At 44.0% G+C, this 20,070-nt stretch overlaps 3 protein-coding genes across 4 annotated transcripts; 2 read left to right on the forward strand and 1 right to left on the reverse strand.

The window, feature by feature from the left end:
• The first annotated feature begins 220 nt into the window (after nt 1–220).
• LOC112890741 (histone-lysine N-methyltransferase EZ1) lies at nt 221–10,096 on the forward strand. The gene is made up of 16 exons (XM_025957591.1): nt 221–464; nt 2,167–2,283; nt 2,374–2,702; nt 3,051–3,212; nt 5,029–5,113; nt 5,230–5,379; nt 5,462–5,509; nt 5,583–5,651; nt 5,781–6,469; nt 6,721–6,856; nt 6,938–7,158; nt 7,931–8,062; nt 8,923–9,013; nt 9,387–9,434; nt 9,510–9,638; nt 9,815–10,096. The coding sequence occupies exons 1-16, from the start codon at nt 384–386 to the stop codon at nt 10,094–10,096; spliced, it is 2,769 nt and encodes a 922-aa protein (XP_025813376.1). The 5' UTR covers nt 221–383.
• A 1,604-nt stretch (nt 10,097–11,700) lies between these two features.
• LOC112890744 (F-box protein At5g67140) lies at nt 11,701–15,459 on the forward strand. 2 transcript variants are annotated; one of them, XM_025957593.1, is made up of 5 exons: nt 11,701–11,972; nt 12,091–12,237; nt 12,332–12,467; nt 13,206–13,304; nt 14,966–15,459. In XM_025957593.1, exons 1-5 carry the CDS (start codon nt 11,854–11,856, stop codon nt 15,164–15,166), a joined length of 702 nt encoding a protein of 233 aa, XP_025813378.1. In that variant the 5' UTR covers nt 11,701–11,853; the 3' UTR covers nt 15,167–15,459. The 2 variants fall into 2 exon arrangements, with proteins under 2 accessions (XP_025813378.1, XP_025813379.1); XM_025957594.1 differs by having other exon boundaries at nt 12,341–12,467.
• A 1,047-nt stretch (nt 15,460–16,506) lies between these two features.
• Nucleotides 16,507–18,099, reverse strand: LOC112890743 (caffeoyl-CoA O-methyltransferase 1). The gene is made up of 5 exons (XM_025957592.1): nt 17,846–18,099; nt 17,661–17,740; nt 17,416–17,560; nt 17,182–17,313; nt 16,507–17,068 (listed from the first exon to the last, which is right to left on the reverse strand). Exons 1-5 carry the CDS (start codon nt 17,990–17,992, stop codon nt 16,775–16,777), a joined length of 798 nt encoding a protein of 265 aa, XP_025813377.1. The 5' UTR covers nt 17,993–18,099; the 3' UTR covers nt 16,507–16,774.
• Between the last annotated feature and the right edge of the window lie 1,971 nt (nt 18,100–20,070).

Below are 20,070 nucleotides of genomic sequence, written 5' to 3' on the forward strand. Positions count from 1 at the left end.
TACACCAAGTTCCCCAGGTCAAGCTACCCGCTTCGGCTGCAACCTGACCCCACCGTAAGTGGACCCACAACTCAGTGACTGCAGTTGTGCTCGAACCCGGTATCACACCCCACCATGGCAGCTGGCGCCACCATGTTGACCACCGGTAGCCGGTAGGCTGCCAGCCCCACAGGCCACACAGCCCACAAGGTCACGAGCCGCTCATTTCAAAACAAAACGCCTCCCCTTCTCTTACCCTCCTCCGCTTCACCTCTGCGCTGCCCCCCTCCTCTCCAGTCTCCCCCACCAATCCTTGTTCATTTTTTTTAATCGAAGCGACTCCGCGCCCAGCTCGTCGTGGGAGGGCGGGAGCGCGCGCGGGGGGCCTAGGGTTTCCGCGGGCGATGGAGGCGGCGGCGGCGGTCTCTTCCGCGTCGGCCTCGGCGTCCGCGGGCCGGTCGCGCCCATCCACCAGCGCCGCGCAGGTCTGCCCCCTCCCCCCTGAGGTGCTGAGGTTCCGTGTGCGCGGGCCGGCGGGCGGTTCGCGTCTCGGGTCGACGGGGCAATGTGGGTAGGATTTTGTTGCCGATGCGGCGGCGATCGATCGGTTTGGGAGAATTTGGGTAGAGATCTGGCGCGTTTGTGGGGGAGTGGAGGTGCGGGCGCCGGATTTCGAGGCGGGGCTTTTGGCTTCCTGCTTTGATTGTGCCGCTGCGCGTGCGGGCTTCGGTGGGACGTTTTGGTATTTGCGGCGGCGGTAGGTGGGGTTGTCACGTGGTTTTATTCCTGGAGACGACTTGTGTTTTGTTGGGGTTATTTTCAGAGACCGGATAAGTGTAATTGTCAACATTTGGGCCATTGTACTGCATTTGATCAAAAAGTAGGAACAAGAGTAGCTCCATTACCTTCAGCCCGATGCTGCAGTCCGCATGCATTTTTTTTCCTATTAATGTATATGAAATCTGAACTCTGCAGGTCTGATCTCTATTTTATGAACTTCTGGCATTTTGTGCATCGAAGGGAATTCTGGGGTGCAACCATTGTATTGGAGATACCACAACCAGCACAATAAGGAGCACTAGAATATAAAAGAATTTTTTTTCGCATGTTCTTAAACAGTACTCGGTTCTCAATGGTACCTTACATCACATGCTAATCAGCCACTGCAACGCCATTATTTTTTATGTTTTTTTTTATCAAATACTCCCTCTGTTCCAAAATGTAATAGGTTTCAGTTTTGTCTGAAGTTAAACTTCTCTAACTTTGACCAAGTTTATACAAGAATATAGTAACATCTACAATACCAAATAAATGCACTATCAAGACATATTTCATGTTGAATTTAGTGAAACTACTCTAGTATTGTGGGTGCTGGTACATATTCTATAAACTTGGTTAGAGCTAGAGAAGTTTGACTTAGGACAAACTGAAACCTCTAACATTTTGGAACGAAGGGAGCCAAAGCACAATATTCCTTTTTTTTGTTGCAGTAATGCTCATTTATTGCAAAATTTTGGTGCCAATCGTTTGTGCAATCTTGTATTTCCAATTCATCTATGCTCTTTTCATTTAAGAAATAAGAAATAAAATGATCATGGTACACATCTTAATATCTCAACCATATCAGAATGAAGAACTAAATAAGTACTTTTTGCATAATTTTATGTAAACAATGTTGTCACACAAGATGACGTGAAATATGGATGATAGCTGGCCTTATCCAATAATGAAGTTACGCTTTAATACTATTATATATAAAATTTGGATCTGAAATCAATTTTTTTTACTCAAGGTGGAGTATATATCTAAATTTTGCTCATCTGTTAGATGCATCGTCACTAATTTAGAACTTTGGGATTTGATGTGTATTGTGTTTCTTTGGATTATTTGTTTCTGTGTAGTGCATCCCCATCCGCCCTGCACCCCCCCCCCCCCCCCCCCACGGCTAACTTGCATCTTGGTTGCGCAAAACGGTTAATAATTAATTTTAAAGTGATCATCCACTTTTCTGTTGTGTGCTATTCTTATTAAGAATGTTGGAGCTGTGCGGATGGAAAACTAATTGTTGGGTTCTGATAATGATCATGTTTTTGGCCTTGAGCTGTGTGCCATTCAAGCGCATTAGCTGCTGTTTGAATTTTGTACTACATATGTTGTGATAAAGTTACTTGTTTTTGCTTTTCATAGGTTACCAGTATTACGGGTGTGCGAGCTGAAGAAGAAAATGCTGCCTCCCCCTATGTTTTATCTGTAATTGATTCATTGAAGAAGAGGATTACTGCAGATCGTTTAACGTACATCAAGGTACCTTCAAGCTACATATGTCTTTTTTCTGAATATTTGCATCTGATATTTATGTTGCTGATTTTCCTTATGTTATGATTTTTTTTCCAGAACAGAATAGGGGAGAACAAGGCTAACCTCGGCACCTTTACACAGAGGACTTACAATTTGTCAAAAAACAGGCAAAATAATACATCAAAGGGTACTGATTTAGCACCAAATTTGCTCACGAAAAGGCAAGATGATGCGCTATGCACCCTGCATAGTGTTGATATTTGTCCTGCTGACAAAGACGGTAGCAATTTTCAAGATGAAGGTCCTTTCTCCTCATCGAATGTTATTTTGGGTGGAAATATCAGTGCAAAGAATGCTATCCGACCAATTAAACTACCAGAAGTGTCAAAGCTTCCACCCTATACAACGTGGATATTTTTGGACAGGTTAGTTCATATTCATAGGCTTTTCTCAACATCCCCAATACCCTGCATGCCCCAACTAGGTGCTGACAATTGAATGTTGCGTAAACACTGTATAACACATTTACCAAGAGATTTGTGTTCAACCTTTGAGCTTGAATTTTTCTAGTGCTTTTTTCGTATCAGTAATACCTTTGTAATCGTTAGATCCGTGTACCTTTTCTGCTAAGTGCAAGGATAGTTGTGTTCCCTTGGCTGAAAAAAAAAATGCAAACTTGTATGCACGATGTCACAATTCATTCTTTCTGGTATGTGCAAGATTAAGCTCTCATGGTTCCTCGAGATGTAAGATTTTTCTGGGATTTCATGCAGGAACCAGAGAATGTCAGAAGATCAATCAGTACTTGGTCGGCGGAGGATTTACTATGATACCAGTTGTGGCGAAGCACTAATTTGCAGTGATAGCGAAGATGAAGCCATTGAGGATGAGGAGGAGAAAAAAGAATTTAAGCATTCAGAAGATTGCATTATTCGGTAAGGAAGCTTGATTTATTCGTTTTCCTTTAGCATTGGTGCACATTGCCTTATGTTTAAGTTATGCACTAATGTTCAATGATGCATGTGACAATTTTACAAAAATTGTTTAGTAAAGGAATGCTGTTGCACTTATATTTCTGTAAGGTAAATGTTACATTTGTCCTGTTTGAGAAGTAATATGTTAAAATACATGGTTATATCATACAAGTATGATAATTATGCAAGTCATCTGCCATAAGACATTATGTGCCTGTTAGAACGTATAGTACCCCCAAGCGATTATATGGAGTTTATAGCATGATTAGACGTTTGCAATAATGTATTTATACATATCACTCCATACATGTAGCAAAACATAGAAGAGCTAGTTTGGTGGCAATTGAAAAACACACAATATAAAAAATTCATTTAGGTATTATGTGGATACCTTTGCACACAAGTGCAGGATGTAGAAAGGCTGATACAAAGTTATTACTAGCAGACTATGTCTTTCTGTGCATGGTCTTTGAATGCTTTTTCATGTACATAAAAAATCATGCAACACATAATGATAGTCAAAATATTGTATAAATTTTTACTATGTAATAGTATGTACTGTATACTCCATTCCAATGAGACTAAGAATCTTGTCGATTTGTACATTATTTTTATGACCATTCAAGGATCATCCATGAGAAAATGGTTGGCTTATACGGTTTATCAGCCAACTTCTTTTTTAAGACCGCTAAATATACCTTTGATAATTGTCTTTTGATCTGATCGGATGAATATGTACTGCCAGGCAACTAATCATTCGTCTGGTCCATTGGAATATAGAGATGATTATATGTCTGCAACAATATATGCACTTATGTTTCATATTAACAGAATTAAGTTTATTAGCGTTATTTTAAGAACTATCAGTTGAACTTAATCTGTAAGATACGTTGTTTACAGCATTGCTGATATTATATGAAATAAATACAAGTAGATGTTTTGCCAAAGGTCGATCATTTCTGGAAGCTGCTGACCAGTATAAAAAAAGGACAGCATAATATGCCAATGTGATGGAAGCATCTAAGGCTCCTAGCTATTAATATGTCATCTCTTGCCATGTTTAGGGTTCAGATATGTCTATATGACTACCAGTTGATCAGTGTCCTAATATTTGACAGTTACATCCGCATTAGAGTTGGATAATCTGTTACCATGTATTAGTTGCTAGTTGATGCCTAAACTATAAAGGCTGCCTGGGATCTTGTCTGGTATTAATTAAAAATCTATCTAGTAAAGGGTTTCATCTATGAAAGTTGGCTATGATGAGAACCTCTTATTGACGGGATTAACCTGAATTTTTTTGCACAATCAGCCCTTATCATGCCGGATTCATCTGGTTCCGTAATAACTAAATACTCTCTGACATACGATGTGTAACGTTACCCAATGCAAATTATGAATTGTCTGAGAGGCTCGTTTTCTACAGCACTCTTTTAGTTAATCAGTGGGCTACATTAATGCCAAGCTTCATGCGATGGACCGGTTAGAGCATTGAACTCCGGGAGTCGTTGGAACTCCTGGATTCGAATACCTTCTTAGAACAAAGCCAGGCGGAAGTCTCAGCAGACTTCAAAGCGTGCGTATACCAAACAAGAATCAATTCATCAAGTTTGATTTTGTCATCAGACTTTGTTCTAGCATATTGTTCTGTTATACAAAATATGCTTTTTTATCTTCTTCAGAAGGATTGATCAACAATAGATTACAGATTCTGCTATAGGCTTCTTTTCCACATGCTTAATGATATCTAATAAACTGCTCTTTTGCTCTTTGTTAGGATGACTGTTCAAGAGTGTGGTATGTCAGATTCTGTTTGGCAAACGCTGGCACAATATCTTGAGAGGGCTACTGATGACATAAAGGCTAGTTTTATCTTCATATGACTATGAATCTCGTGTCTGCTTAAGGTTTATTTGGCCCTTCCTTTTCCATTTTCTCTATCATATCTGACATATAAAGCACATGCTCTATTTTACAGGCCAGGTATGAGATCCTGCATGGTGAGAAAACTCAGGATTCTTATAAGAAAGTGACTGAGCAAAATGCCAAAGTGGAAGATTTGTACGGTGACAAAGATTTGGACGCAGCATTGGATTCCTTTGACAATCTCTTCTGTCGACGATGTCTAGTATGCTCAACTATTATCTTTCACATCTTGTTTTCTTGAACCTGTACTGATGAACACTGCTGCTCTTTGGTGATGCTGACAGGTTTTTGATTGTAAGCTACACGGGTGTTCTCAAGATTTAGTATTTCCTGTAAGTTTCCTCAAATTGAAAGAGTTAATTTCCAAAATTTTATCTTTACCTGACCTCTATCTTCTTTATACAGACAGAAAAACAGCCAGCTTGGAATGGCATTGCTGATGGTGTACCCTGTGGTCGTCATTGCCATAAACAGGTTCGTATTGTATTGCGAGTGATTTTCAAAAAGTGGCTTGTGTCGTGTAACAATTCAGCCTTCTGAATCCTGAAGCATAAGTGAACGATTTTGCTTTGATATTTATTTTGCTAACCATAGTTTTTGCAGGCCTCTGAACCGGATTCTGTAACTGCAATTGATCACATGCTTATTGATGGTGAGGAACCAACTCACTCATCAGGCAATGCAACGAATCAGCCAGGCACAAATAGGAAAAAGAATGGCTCCAGCGGAAGGAAGACTAAATCTCAGCAAAGTGAAACCTCTTCAACTGCAAGGGCTGTCTCAGAAAGCAGTGACTCAGAAGTACATCCAATAAGCAATAAATCTCCACAGCCCTCCCCTAGTCCCTCAAAAGTTAAAATTGGCCCAAAAGGTGGAATCAGAAAGATTACCAATAGAAGAATCGCTGAGAGAATTCTTATGAGTGTGAAAAAAGGTCAAAGAGAAATGGCATCGTCGGATTCTAATTCTGTTAGTGAATCCCCTTTGGCAGCAAGGGACACAAGGGTTCTGCTTAGATCTGATGCACGAAATGGAAATAAAGAATCAATTGTATCCTCTCAATACACTCCAAGCACAAGAAGTACTAGAAAGAAGAGTACACCTCAAGTTGGGAATAGCTCAGCTTCAGCTGAAGCTCAGAATGATTCAATGGAAGAAGATGGTTACGATAGTTCAAGGAAAGAAGAATTCGTTGATGAGAATATATGCAAACAAGAGGATAACTTTAGATCCTGGAAGCCAATTGAGCAGGGACTTTTGGTCAAAGGATTAGAGATTTTTGGAAGGAACAGGTTTGCTCTTTCTCCTAACATCCAGCTCCAGATAGCTTATTGTTGTATCAGAGTTGTGTTCCATCTGCAAGGAACTAAGGAAATTTGATGCTCCCTTAATCTCCAAATTTTCATGAAACTCATCTTTTCCTTCACCTTGGGACACGAGTCACCATATAAACATCTCAGATATATTTCTTATGTAATTGTAAAAGACAAATTTAATCTTGGTTAACCTAATCTCAAGTACCCATGGTTTGTCTTTCACACAGTTGTTTAATTGCTCGGAACCTTCTTGGGGGAATGAAGACATGCAGAGATGTTTTTCAGTATATGAATTATGTTGAAAACAGCAGTGCATCTGGAACTCTTAGTGGTGTTGATTCTCTTGTTAAAGGATATATAAAGGTTTGATTCATTGTGTCCCTCATCTATTACATGCACTCCAGTTACTAACTTAATTTGGCGTTGCCCATGTTGATATCCCAGGGTAATGAGTTGCGCTCGAGATCGAGGTTTTTCAGAAGGAGAGGTAAAGTGCGTCGTTTGAAGTACACCTGGAAATCTGCAGGTTACCATTCTATAAGGAAAAGGATTACAGAAAGGAAAGATCAGCCCTGTCGACAATATAATCCTTGTGGTTGTCAATCTGCATGTGGGAAGCAGTGTCCATGTCTCACAAATGCGACATGCTGTGAGAAATACTGCGGGTAATTACCAATTTTTCTTTGCATCAACTTATATATTAACAAGCATTCTTAATATGTTTTGTATGGATTTTGCTTAGTTATACTGACGATGCAGCATTAACTACTAGTATGGTTTTACCCACCTTTTGCTGGTACTGGAAATATTTTATCCGTTCTGCCAGATACTTGCCCTTTGTTTAGAATTCAAACATTTCTATGCTAGTCTTATAGCAGGCAGACTCTAAATCAAGAATGGTTGCCCTTCTGGTTATTGATGGTGTTCTTACAAAAAAAGAATCTGCAGTATGTCACTAGAGTAAATGAATAAATAATTCTTTTCTGATGCTGCCCTTTGAGTTTATCTTGTTACCCTTTTACTCTAGGAACATTTGAGTTCAAAGGTATTGCCAGGGACATTTGGATTGTTGCCTGGAGCCACGTTGCTAAGTTTTTTATGTTGATCATGCGTCCATGCCCAAGTTTGTCTGTTTGGATTGACGCCAATGCTTGGCTCACCCGTGCTCTTGTTGGCTCCCACAGTCGATTCATACCAATGTGCAGGAGATGCGTGTGGTGCTGTTTGCAGGGCAGGCACAGGCACAGGCACATTCCAAACGAACCCTACTGTTTCTACTGCGCTGACTGTATTTTTGTTTAGGTTTTTCTTTATAGTTTTGATTGGAAAGGAAATTAGCATGCGGTTTAACATGTCACCACCATCCTGTGTCTTTTGTACTTTATTGATCCACCTTGCCCCTTTTGTGAAACTTATTGCCTCCCTTATGCATTCCAGGTGTTCCAAAATTTGCAAGAACCGTTTTCGAGGCTGTCATTGCGCAAAGAGTCAGTGTCGCAGCCGCCAATGCCCGTGCTTTGCTGCTGATAGGGAATGTGATCCTGATGTTTGCAGAAATTGCTGGGTTGGGTATGTATTTGAAAATCTGAGAAATCCTTGGGGGATCTTGTTTGCTAGTCATGATTATCATCTGTTGTGATACCTCCAAATTATTTGTTCTCCAATCACACTTTGGTCGTTTACCACCTGTACCATAATGAATTTATACATTCCTTGTATTTCACAATCTGAGGTCTTGGGACTAGTGGTGTCGTGCATCTCAATCATCTACAAAGAAGTGAAGCTGTAATTGTAGTGCAAAATTTCCTTGTGTGGGTTTCTATACCTTGGATTAGGGGTTGGGCATATGCAATTTCATCTTTTCTTAGGAATATTGATCACCAAGAATTGCACTAAGATTCTTGATTGTTTAGATTGTAGTATCTCAATATACTAAATTCTGCATTTTTGAGTGCCTTTGCAATTTTAATGGGGCTGAAATAAACCTTGTTTCCCATTTTAAAATATTGAACTCGGAGTCAAACGCTACACATGCTTGGTTGTAATGTAAATATTACACATGCTAGACCCAAATCATACAGATTTGCAAAGTGGTAAGTATCAGCCTTCTGTTGGCTTGTATAGTAGATCATCTTGTTTAATTTGAATTTGCTGTGTCGACCAGAAATTGAAGTTTTTTAGATTTTGACATGCAGTTGAGAAGAATGCAAAGAAAGACCATACTAACTTATTAACTTCAAAAGCCACATGCAGTCACTTCTTGTTTTGCTCAATCGTTTTGTCAGTAGAGCCTTGCCTAATTGACTTGCTAGTTTGATGAAACTAGAATATCATCTAACCTCGTTCAAATCCATAATTCTTTTCTAAAATAAATTGTCAGTACACTGAAACTGAACTACTCCATTGCACTTATATTTTTTAACTTACAGGTGTGGTGACGGTACGTTGGGAGTTCCAAACCAGAGGGGAGATAATTATGAATGCCGGAACATGAAACTGCTTCTCAAACAACAACAAAGGGTAAAGAGTTTTGCTTTGATAATATACCCATGCTATTGGCATTTTGTTTGTAATTCCATTGAGACGATAATTGATTTGTATTTTTCTTTTATGGCCATTTTTTGAGAAAAAAGAACCACAATCCTTCTACAGGAGACTCTTTAACGTAGCTATGTTCGAACTTTATGTGGTACATTGTAAATGTGATGTACATGGGACTTGAGGGCAAAGGCCTAAATCTATCTGAGTTTCTGAATGGACATATATTGTGAGACAACACGTCTCAGTAAAATATTGTTATATTGTGACATGTCTTGTTACATTTTACATTATAATGTGATCTTTTCATTTCGATAGATATTTCATCAAAGGCATACATGTGTTATCTTCTCAGGTCTTACTTGGAAGATCCGACGTTTCTGGCTGGGGAGCGTTCCTGAAGGTAAAACAATTCATCTGGTCTTTTCCATTCCTTCTCCCTTCATCCTATCTAATTTGACTTTTCTTAAATCTTCAGAATAGTGTCAGCAAACATGAATATCTTGGTGAGTATACCGGAGAACTAATCTCCCACAAGGAGGCAGATAAGCGTGGAAAGATATATGATCGTGAGAATTCATCGTTTCTTTTCAACCTGAACAATGAGGTAGGTCTGCAAAATTATCCTCTGCAAGCATTCAGTTATTAAATACTTTGCTGATCACCTTTATGGACCAGCTCGGTATTGTGGCTTTGCGTTTCCGAGTTTTTCAACTTCATACATCTGATTTGTCTAGCATCCTGCCTGTCTGCCACATGCTGACTTGTACCATTTGAATGCAGTTTGTTCTTGATGCATACAGAATGGGTGACAAGCTGAAATTTGCCAACCATTCCCCTGATCCGAATTGCTATGCCAAGGTTATCATGGTAGCTGGTGATCATAGAGTGGGCATATTTGCCAAAGAAAGAATCCTCGCAGGCGAAGAGTTGTTTTATGATTACCGCTACGAGCCTGACCGAGCCCCTGCTTGGGCCCGAAAGCCGGAGGATTCCCGAGGAAAGGATGACGGGCAACCATCCAATGGGCGCGCAAAGAAGCTCGCCCAAAATACCAGAGGCTGATTCTGATTCTTCATTGGAGGGCCTAAATTTGGCAGCCCTTCAAACCTGGCGGGAACCTGTCATTCATAGGCCCCTGATTTATTTGAACCCATTGTCATTGTAACTCGAATGTTTCATGGTTTAGTCTGAATTCTCCATTCTCCACGGCAGCTGGTCCTGCCATCCGTAGAATTAGGTGGTCGGCGACTCATCAGCTGATTCTTGTGGAGTATGATTTAGAGTGCTTTTGAAGCAACAGAGTTCTACCGCAGTTCCTGTTTACTGTATCCACCAAAGTAAAGGTAGAGACCGACTAATTCATATTACCATGACTAGGTTTAGCACAATTTTTTTGGTTCGTTGGAAGTGCATGACTTGTCAGCTAATTGTTGATCAAGTTGCATTGATCGGCCCTACATGGAATACAAAATATCAAATTTTATACCCCACATATTAGCAATACATAATCTATACTCAAACCCAACAGAGAGATGTGAGTTCATGTTTGACTTTATAAAAAAAAATCGATTATATTAGACTTGTTATGGTTGGTGGATGCCTACAAGACCTTATCTAACAGGCTTACATGCAATTTTCTGGACTAAATATCTAGCATGCAGCATCTTGTCTGCTAAAGTTTTAAGTGAGCAATGGATTGATAAGCTCGAACATGCCATTGTGATCACATCCTCATACGGGCAGAGCAGGTTCTGTTCCCAATTCAGTCATGATGACCATACAAAAGCGTGGCCACGACGACTTGGGCCTCGTAAACAAAACGTATTCCGAAATGCCACTAGCACGCTACATATCCTTGTCGTATTTACGAAGAATCATTTATTTAGTTTAACTGTGCAAAGCAACAGTTCACTTTTCCTTATGTAGACATGCGTATCTGCCTTGCACCACAATTTCAGTAGCAACTGCATCTCCTTATTCACGAACAACCATCATTTTTCGGATTGCGCAAACAACAAGATGAGATTAATAAGACTCTCACCTCATTTTTTTTCTAAATCTATGTAATTGTATGCAAGCTAAAATAACAGCGGTCGGATTCATCTTAACTATAATCAAATCATTTTCCAAAGAGCTGCTTATGTAAATAGACTATGGTACTTTGTAACATCATGTGCTTATTGTTATTGCACACAATTTGCAACTTTTTTCTATACTAGTACTCCCTCCGTTCCATAAAAAATACAATTCTAGTTTTTTCAAATAGATTAGTTGCAGCATAAAAAGATTCTGATACCCTCATTTCTTTGCCACATGCGCTTAGTTTTGACATGCAAATCAAATCTGATCACTTAATTAGATATGTAGTTGAGATCTAATTTTTAAAAGTGCATTTTTATGAGATATTTTTTAAATGTAGGATTGCATTTTTTTTATGGAACGGAGGCCGGAGGGAGTAATGTCAGCTGCAGTTGAGTTATTTACACCTTACGATCGTTTTTTTATCTTCCCCGTTAGCACATCTCAACCGCAGGTTTGATCCAGGCAGGGCGCTTTTCGTAACAGTTAGACGTAGCATCTCGAGGCGTCCGGTCGAAGCCATTTAAAACGTCGCGGGATGGCGCGAGGGTGTCCACATGATCGGCTCATCCCCTCCCCCCGCGCGCCCGGACGCGGCCGAGCCGAGAATTCCACGCCGCGCCCGCGTCCACTCGTGTCGCGTCGCGTCGCGCTGCACGCATCAGCGTCACGTGACGGTGGCGGCGACGTCTGGCGCTACAAGAAGCCCCGCCCGGCTTTCCCAGCGTCGAGCGAGAGAGATGGAGCAGCAGCAGCGCGACGGCGATGGCGGCGCGGCGGAGGCGGACATCGAGCGGCTCCCCGCCGACCTCCTCGCGCACGTCCTCTCCCTCCTTCCCACCTTCCGCGACCTGTCCATGTACGGGAAAGCCCACTCGCTGCCTCTGAGCCACGGATTCCGCTCGGCTTCTTGGCTGATGCGCCATGTCGATCGCGACGCGATTTGCTCATGCTCTGCTTTCACCTGTGGCCGTTAGGGCGGGGGGAGTGAGCCGGAGGTGGCGCCGGGCGGTGGAGCGGTCGCTGGCGTCGCGGCGGCGGCTGAGCTTCGCGGGGCAGCGCACCGGCGACGACACCGCCGCGCGCCTCGTCCGCGCCGCCGTCAACCTCCGCGACCTCGACATGTGAGTTCTACGGCTCTCGCCGACGCTTCAACCTCTCTCGATCGACCGACCGGCCGAGCAATCCTTTCCTAACGCTGCCTTCCCGTTCTTGGAGTTCACGAAGCTGCTGGGGCTGCCAAATCACCGACGAAGGCTTGATCAAGATTTCTTCCGCGGATTGCGTCGGGAACCTCACGTCCATATCGTTGTGGGGATTGGCTGGAATTACAGACAAGGGCGTTGTTCAGCTGGTGAGAACGAGAAGCTTCTGATTAGCTTGTAGATGCTGTCTTGTCAGTATTCAGATTGAAATCAATAGCATTTTTTTTTCCAACAAAAACCTTGAACGAGATCGTCTCTGAAATTTTAATTAGCCTGATTTTTTCTCAAGTGTACGTAAATCAATTTTGTTGGCCATTGAAATTATCTAGAGATTGATATGTTATTTGATAGGATGTTGACCTCATGAAAAAGTTGAGTCGCTTTACAATTGCTAACTTGTCTGGCTTTGCTTTCTCATCATCTGTGCATAATTTTATATTCATTGTTTTCTGGGTCATGTACCCATGTTTAGTATAGACTATTAGGTTGTTACTTTCAGAGTGATCCATGTTTGGGTTGAATTCACCTCTCTCTATCTGCAAAAAAAAAAAGACATTGTTGACAATTTGCTTAACTCGGGTAAGCATGTCTTTGAGGTTTTAATGTCCACTATAACAAATGCGCATTTATCAAACTTCCCTGCAGATTTCTTGAGGTTCGTCCATCATTGCTTTCATTTTTTTCATAGGCCATGTACCTGTGTATTAGACTTTGCGACATGTTGAAGAAATCAGAGTGATCCATGTTTTTAATAATATTTAAGTAAATACAACTCTTATCTGCAACGCAAAGGTTTTCTGGCAGTTTGGTGATCCAGATCACTAAGAACTTCCTTAAGGTGCTATTTGCCTTCATAACAACTGCGCTTTTCTCAAACTCTCCTGTAGGTTTCAAGGGCTTATTCTCTTCAGCACCTGAATATTGGTGGGACATTTATCACAGACGAATCACTGAATGCAGTCGCAAATAGCTGCACAAATCTGAAGGTGCGCTCTCTTTTCTGAACTTCAGTCTTGCAAACTATGAACCTCACGAAGTACCTCATGAAAAATGGGTCTATGAACATTCCAATCTGTAGTTTGAACATACTTCTAGTAGAAGATATTTGAATTATGGCATTATTTTGGTACTTTGGAATCAACTAGTAAATGTGGAAAAGAAAAACGTGGAACAAATCGATGAATGGTTGGAACAAATTAACGAACTTGGTTTGTTGGGCCTATCACAGAACAGTGGTTCATTCAATTTTGGTCCATGGTACATCTGCTAGGAGCAGATTAAGCATAGCTGTGACTTATTATGTGTAATTAGGTGATAAATTATGCTAGGTAACAACTGAGCATTCCTTGTCTCATTGTTTATGTGATCAGAATACGCATACAGGAATTGCAATATCAGATGTGACTCTGCTGTTCTTTTTTTATGTTTCTTTTAACATTGTTTTTTCTCTATGGTAGCTTTCATAATCATAATTCAGATCACACTGCTTTATTACAAACAGGGGGATTCAGTATCAGAGTACTTAGGCCTCGTCAGTATACATGAATATATCATTGCTAAACTAGTGTTACCTTTTTTAAATTAAGGTCAATCTCTTTCATGAAGATAGATTCACATGCATACATGGTAAATTCATTCATAGAGGCTTGGACTATTTCGTTCTTGCTTGTCCAAGTTTGCAGTATAGTAGAGAAAGTGAGTTTAAGTAGACTCTATTTAGTGGTGTTTCATTAGCTTTCAGTTTGGCAGTTAATTAGAAGTGACTTCTTTAATGCAATGAAACACAATTCTCCTCTGTCTTCAAGAGGAAAAGGTTGATCCTAACATCTACGAGTTCCACTATGACATTCTTGTACTGTGAAATGGGCCAGTTAGTGAGTACTGAGGAAGGAAAATCGTGGAACAAATCAATGGACTTGGTTCCGTGGTCCTGTCCATAGAACAGCAATTCTTTAAACTTGGGTCTGGGGGGCATCAGTGGGCAGATACCTGTCGTGCAGCTTCAGGCGACCAATGGAGCTAGATATTGAGATTTTTCTCAGGGTTCAGGTCAGGATCTGGACTACAATAGTTGACAACGATGTTGCTGTTCATTCTGATTGGGCCTTCCAGACCATCCCTGGCTGCTTGGCTGCTGTAGCACATAAATGTAGGCTGCTAACAGTTTTTTTCTCTGGCTCCGTGGGGGTTCAGTTAGCTTTCAGTCGAACAGGGTGTTGAGTGGAGTTGCTGTAGCAGCTATAAGCCTAATCGGATTGCTATATCCTTAATAGAGCACTCCATGGAAAGAAATGGGTTTGATGGTTTCAGAACGTTCCACCCTCTAGTGATTACAGACGGCCTGTGCAGTTTGAGCTCTGCAGCAAAAGAAGGCACCCAAAGGAGTTCGAAAGTACCCCTGGCATCAATCAGTTTTACTGTTCTGATTGCTCGGAAATTTTTTTACTGTTCTGCACAGCATAAAACTGGTTTTGTCAACATAAAATTGCATTGCTGCCATGAATATGATGTAAACTTGGTCAGAACATATAAATTGCCACGTGTTAACCATCTGCAAGTTCAGATCGCTTGGAATGGAAGTGCAAGTGCTTGAAAGATGCAGTTGACTTTTATGCTGACAGTGGGGTGGCTTCCATTCCATGTGCAGAGCATCATCCTGTGGAGCTGCCGCCACGTGACGGAGGCCGGGCTGGTGGCGCTGGTGAACAAGTGCCGGCGGCTGGAGTGCATCAACGTGGGCGGCATGCGGGTGCCGCCGGAGAGCTTCGTGGGCCTGCTCTCCATCAGCCCCGCCCTGCGGATCAGGTCCATCCCCCAGATCCTCAACGCCGGGCTGCAGGTCTCTTGATGCCTGTCTGTCCACGGACAAGCTAGGATCACCAAGCCAGCCATGAGCCCATCACTGGATCATGGCAAGAATTGTCAGAAGGGATACATGAAAGGATCAATTGTTTGTTCACTTGTTTGTGTTGTCTTGATTGTTACTCCAAAAAAAATTGATTGTATCTTAAAATTGTACCATCATGACAGGCACAAAGTAAATGGTACCATCAGAACCACAGATTGTGCTAGTAAGGGCATACATGTGCTATGAACCATATATCATACATATAAAGTTTAGTAAGTTACAGTGCATTTATATCTCAAAGTGCTGGTTGCTGAACCGTCATGCATGGACGATCTGATGCAGTATCATATAGTTAATGCTCAGTTTGATTGGCGATCTGATAAAAAAATGGTTAAATAAGACCTATATTCCACCAAGATCTTGTCTAGCTTGTGGATAGAAACCTTTAGTGCACTCTTTTAGGATCTTGTCTAATTTTTTTTACAAAAAGGAAAATTGTTGCAAATAGATCGTCTGGAGTCTATGCTTGGAGACCTATATTCCACCAAGATGAGGTTCAACTGTTCAAGACGGCAGCGTCTCACCAACCATGCGCTGATTCAACCACCCTTGAGACAGGGACGCGAACCCAACTGCGGCAACCTGCTTAACTGTCCTGGAACCCACTCTCTGATGGGTTGATTTCATCGCACGCCACTTCCGGCATGTGATGATCAAGCTGCCACAACTGCTACCCCTGACATGAATGTCTGACTCACAAACTGGTTAGTTTCTGTTTCTGCCGGTTTCTTTGCCAATCTACAGGAGTAGGTTTGCTCTAGGATTTTTTTCAATTCATGACATTGGATCTTTGTGACTGAGTTTTTTTATTTGAAAAAAAATCGTTTTCCGCTCCTACTATATAACGTTAGAATCGGCATGCCAACTGCATTCTGATAATCGTTCAAAAAAAAACTGCATTCTGATTGATTTTTCTTTTGTTCTGATACATCAGCACATGGCCACAGGCCACATGGGCACTCAACTTCAACTAGTAGTCCTCTGACAGAGAAGGTTCTGTTCACAGGTCATTCGGCAAGCTACAGCCTAATATCTGCACGCAGCTGTCGCTGTCGATGAACTCCTCTAGCAAACTGGGTGCCATCTGCCATCTCCGTCAAAAGACGGAAGCATCGAACAGATGGAGTAAAATTTCAAAGCAAAGCATACACCAAACAGGAATCGAAGTCTACACTTCTAGATGAATGCAAAATGCGCCGGATTTGGCAGCTTCGATCCGACCAAGTTACCGACTTTACCCATTGTCTGAATAGCTGAATTTTTACTGAATTTCGGTTGGAGAGTATCAACATCGACTAATTCATCAGCAATTCAATTGTTGCCAAGCTAGTGCGAAGCATAAACAAGGGATCTTCATGGTACTGTGAAATTTATATTACGGTCTCGACATTTACGCATGAAAATGGTGACAATTTCCAAGATTACAGGGCCAAGGAAGAGCCAAAAAAAAGACGGTGAATAATTAATGCTGCGCGTCGTCTATGATTGGGGTCGGGCGGCGGCGGCGGCCGTCGGTGCGGTGGGGGTGGAAGCCGGGCCGGGCCACGCTCACTTGACGCGGCGGCAGAGGGTGACGCCGTCGCCGACGGGGAGCTGGCAGATCTCTACGCGCTCGTCGGCGGCGAGCGCCTTGTTGAGCACGAGCACGAAGTCGCGGTAGTAGCGAATGTACTTGCGCATGGGCGCGTCGTCGGGGAGCACGACGGAGCCGTTCCACAGCGTGTTGTCGTAGCCGATGAGGCCGCCCAGCTTCACCAGCTTGAGCAGCCGCTCGTGGTAGTTGAGGTAGTTGTCCTTATCGGCGTCCACGAAGACGAAGTCGAAGGTGCCGTGGTTCTTCTCCTGCACGCGCGGAGGGAGGATTCAGAGATCACTCGAGGCTCGATTCCAGGAAACCGGCCGCCATTTCTGGACGGGCAAGGTCAGGGAGAAGGGAGTCGGGCAGCATTCCGTACGTCTGCGATGAGGTCGTCGAGGACGGGGAGCGCGGGGCCCTCGCGGAAGTCGATCTTGTGGGCGACGCCGGCCTTCTCGATGCAGGGCAGGCCGAGCTCGTAGTTCTCGCGGTTGATGTCCATGGCCAAGATCTGCGGACGGAGCCAACCAAAAAAAAAGTCAGTTGACTGCTGCTGATGCTCAGGAACAGGGAACGCAGATCTGGGAGGTAAGGAAGGGAGGGAGGAACTGACCGTGCCGTCCTCGGGGAGGGCGAGTGCGGTGGCGAGTAGGGAGTAGCCGGTGTAGACGCCGATCTCCATGGTCTTCTTGGCGCCGATGAGCTTGATGAGCATGTTGAGGAACTGCCCCTCGTCCGCCGACGTCGTCATCAGGTTCCTGCAAGCGCACCACCAAAGGCACCATCTTTCAGATCTGATCGATCATCGAAGTTCGATTCGCAACGAACAGAGGCCCAGGAAGATCGGCCGGCGCATACCATGGGTGCTTGGCGGTGACCTCGCGGAGCTCCTTCATGCTCTCGGGCTCCCGCGGGTACACGCTCGTGTCCAGGATGTACTGCGGAATTTCCCAATCCCGAATCAGTCAGTCTCAGACCCAGCAAACGAGAAGGAAGAAGACGATCCAGAGCGCGAGCTCGGGAGTGGGTGAGTATTCAGGCACCTGGTAGAGGTCGTCGCTCTTGAGCAGGCTCTTGTGTCCCACCTCGGAGTGGCGCGTCTTCTGCTCGCCGTTGCCGTTTGCCTGCTGCTCCTGCGCCGCCGCCGGCTGCTCCGCCGCCTTCGCCGCCTCGGCCGCCGTGCTGGCCATTGCCGACGCTACAGTAGGTGCTGAACGGGTCCGGGAGATCTGGGTACGAGCGGGGCTGTGGCTGGGTTGAGGGATTGACCGACCTCGGGTTGGCTGCCGGGACAAGGCCGGCGGGTGGCGGCTTTATATAACCCGCGGCCGCGTGAGCGGGGCGGTTGGGCGAGGGCGGGGCATGTGAGCGAGCCCGCGCGCTGCCAGGTAGGCGACGCGATGACCAGTACGGCTAGCAGCTAGCCACAGGTCGGTAGAGGGGAGGAGAACGTGAAGCGGTCGTGGCCGCTATGCGACCGACGGGGTGGTGGGCCCGGCGCGTCAGCGGGCGGACGCGGTCGGTGTGGGTTGGCGGACGGGGAGGGGTGGCCGCGACCGCGACATGGGGGCGGCTCCGGCGGGGACGGCTCGGCGCGCCGTGCGCGGGGGTGGGGGGGTGGTTGGCGGGCGCTGGAACCGCGCGTTTGGTCAGAGCGTGGGGTGGGTCTCGCGCTCGCTCCCCCCGCCCCCGTTCTCCCCGGGTGGCCGTGGCGGTCGGCGCGCTGGTGCCCGGTGGTGCGGCGTGGGCCGTGTCCATCACCATCGCTGGTGGAGAGGGTTGGTGGGAAAAGGACGCGGCTGACTCTGCCGTGCCGGCCTCTGGGTTGGGTTGGGACACTCGCGAATTGCTTCACTTGCTTGCTCTCTTCTCCTCCGGACCGGGACCGCCTGGTTGCTCCACCGTTGGTCGTCGCGGTGGGGAGAGGGAGGACCGGGAAGCCCCCGATTGGTGGCTGCCGCCGGGGACGATGGGCCCCACCCACCAACCCGCACCCTCCTCCTCCGTGCGTCCATCATGCGTCGGATGGCTGGAGCCGGGAGGAACTCCACTTTCTGGCTGGAAGGATGAGAGAAGGGATCAGCGTGGAGCATCGCGTTCGCGTCCTCCCGGCACAGCTTACACCGGCCAACAGATTGGGCTGCGGCTGCGTCCCCGCCGATTTTATTTTATTTTATTTTAAAATATTATTACCTCAGTTAGTCGCAGGTGCTGCACATAATATTTCCGCGGTAAACGTCCGCCGGGCTGGTTTGGGATGGATGCCTTGCCAAAGATGTTAGTACTCGTGTCCAACTGTTGCTTGATGTGCGTGTGTGCACGTGCGCGCCTTGTCACGCTAGTTGTATGTTTGTGCCTGGGGAGGAAATGGACAAACCAGCCAGTGGCCGGTTGCGCACGACAAAGGGCGCCGGGGCGTCGTAGGCTGACGTGCTGGAGGCCAGAGGGTGGAGGCCTTCTAGATAGACGACGCCACGTAGGGAAAGTTATATTTATTTTAAATTATTGAATCGATTCTAAAATTTGATAAAATAAATTAGTAAGACATCATGTATAATTAATTTAGAAGAATAAATAAATTAAGATGGCATGCCATTAAAATTATTTAGGTAATCTATAAAATATTATTGGATACCACTTACATTCTTAACGCCATAACATGACGGCGGACGGCGAATCTTTTTTATTCTTTATATATTCTTTTACGAACTTGCAGAAATGTCTTCAGGCGGCCCGCCACACGCGCGTGCCTGGGGCACGGTTGCGTGCGAGACAGCCCACGAGCGGTGCAAACATGGGCCGCGCAGGACATCTAAAATAAATCTGAGTTGCACAAGTATCTTTCTTATGACAAGATCATCAAAACAAAACTATACTTGTCTATGTTTGCACGATATTTTTTGAAAAAATTAATATTAAATAATTAATTTGTGATTCAAGGAACAAATAATTTAACAATAAAAATAATTAATTTTATAAAAAATTAAACATAACGAACAAAACATTAAACATCGCAAACTTTGATAGTTCAAAATAAATAATGAAAAATGAATACTGCGAACAAAAGAGTCAGCATCACCGAACAATTCAATCTATAAAACGAATAAATAATTTAATATTACGAACAAATTAGTAACCTGCAGACGAATAATTGTACATGAAGAATAATACATCTACATCAAAAAAAGTAATCTTATAAGTATGTATACACGTGCTAAACAAGTTAGTAGATAGAAAAAAATTATAAAAGAAGTCTACACGAAACGTC

The sequence above is a fragment of the Panicum hallii genome, chromosome 4 (assembly GCF_002211085.1).
Source record: "Panicum hallii strain FIL2 chromosome 4, PHallii_v3.1, whole genome shotgun sequence".
Classification (NCBI taxonomy): Eukaryota; Viridiplantae; Streptophyta; class Magnoliopsida; order Poales; family Poaceae; genus Panicum; species Panicum hallii.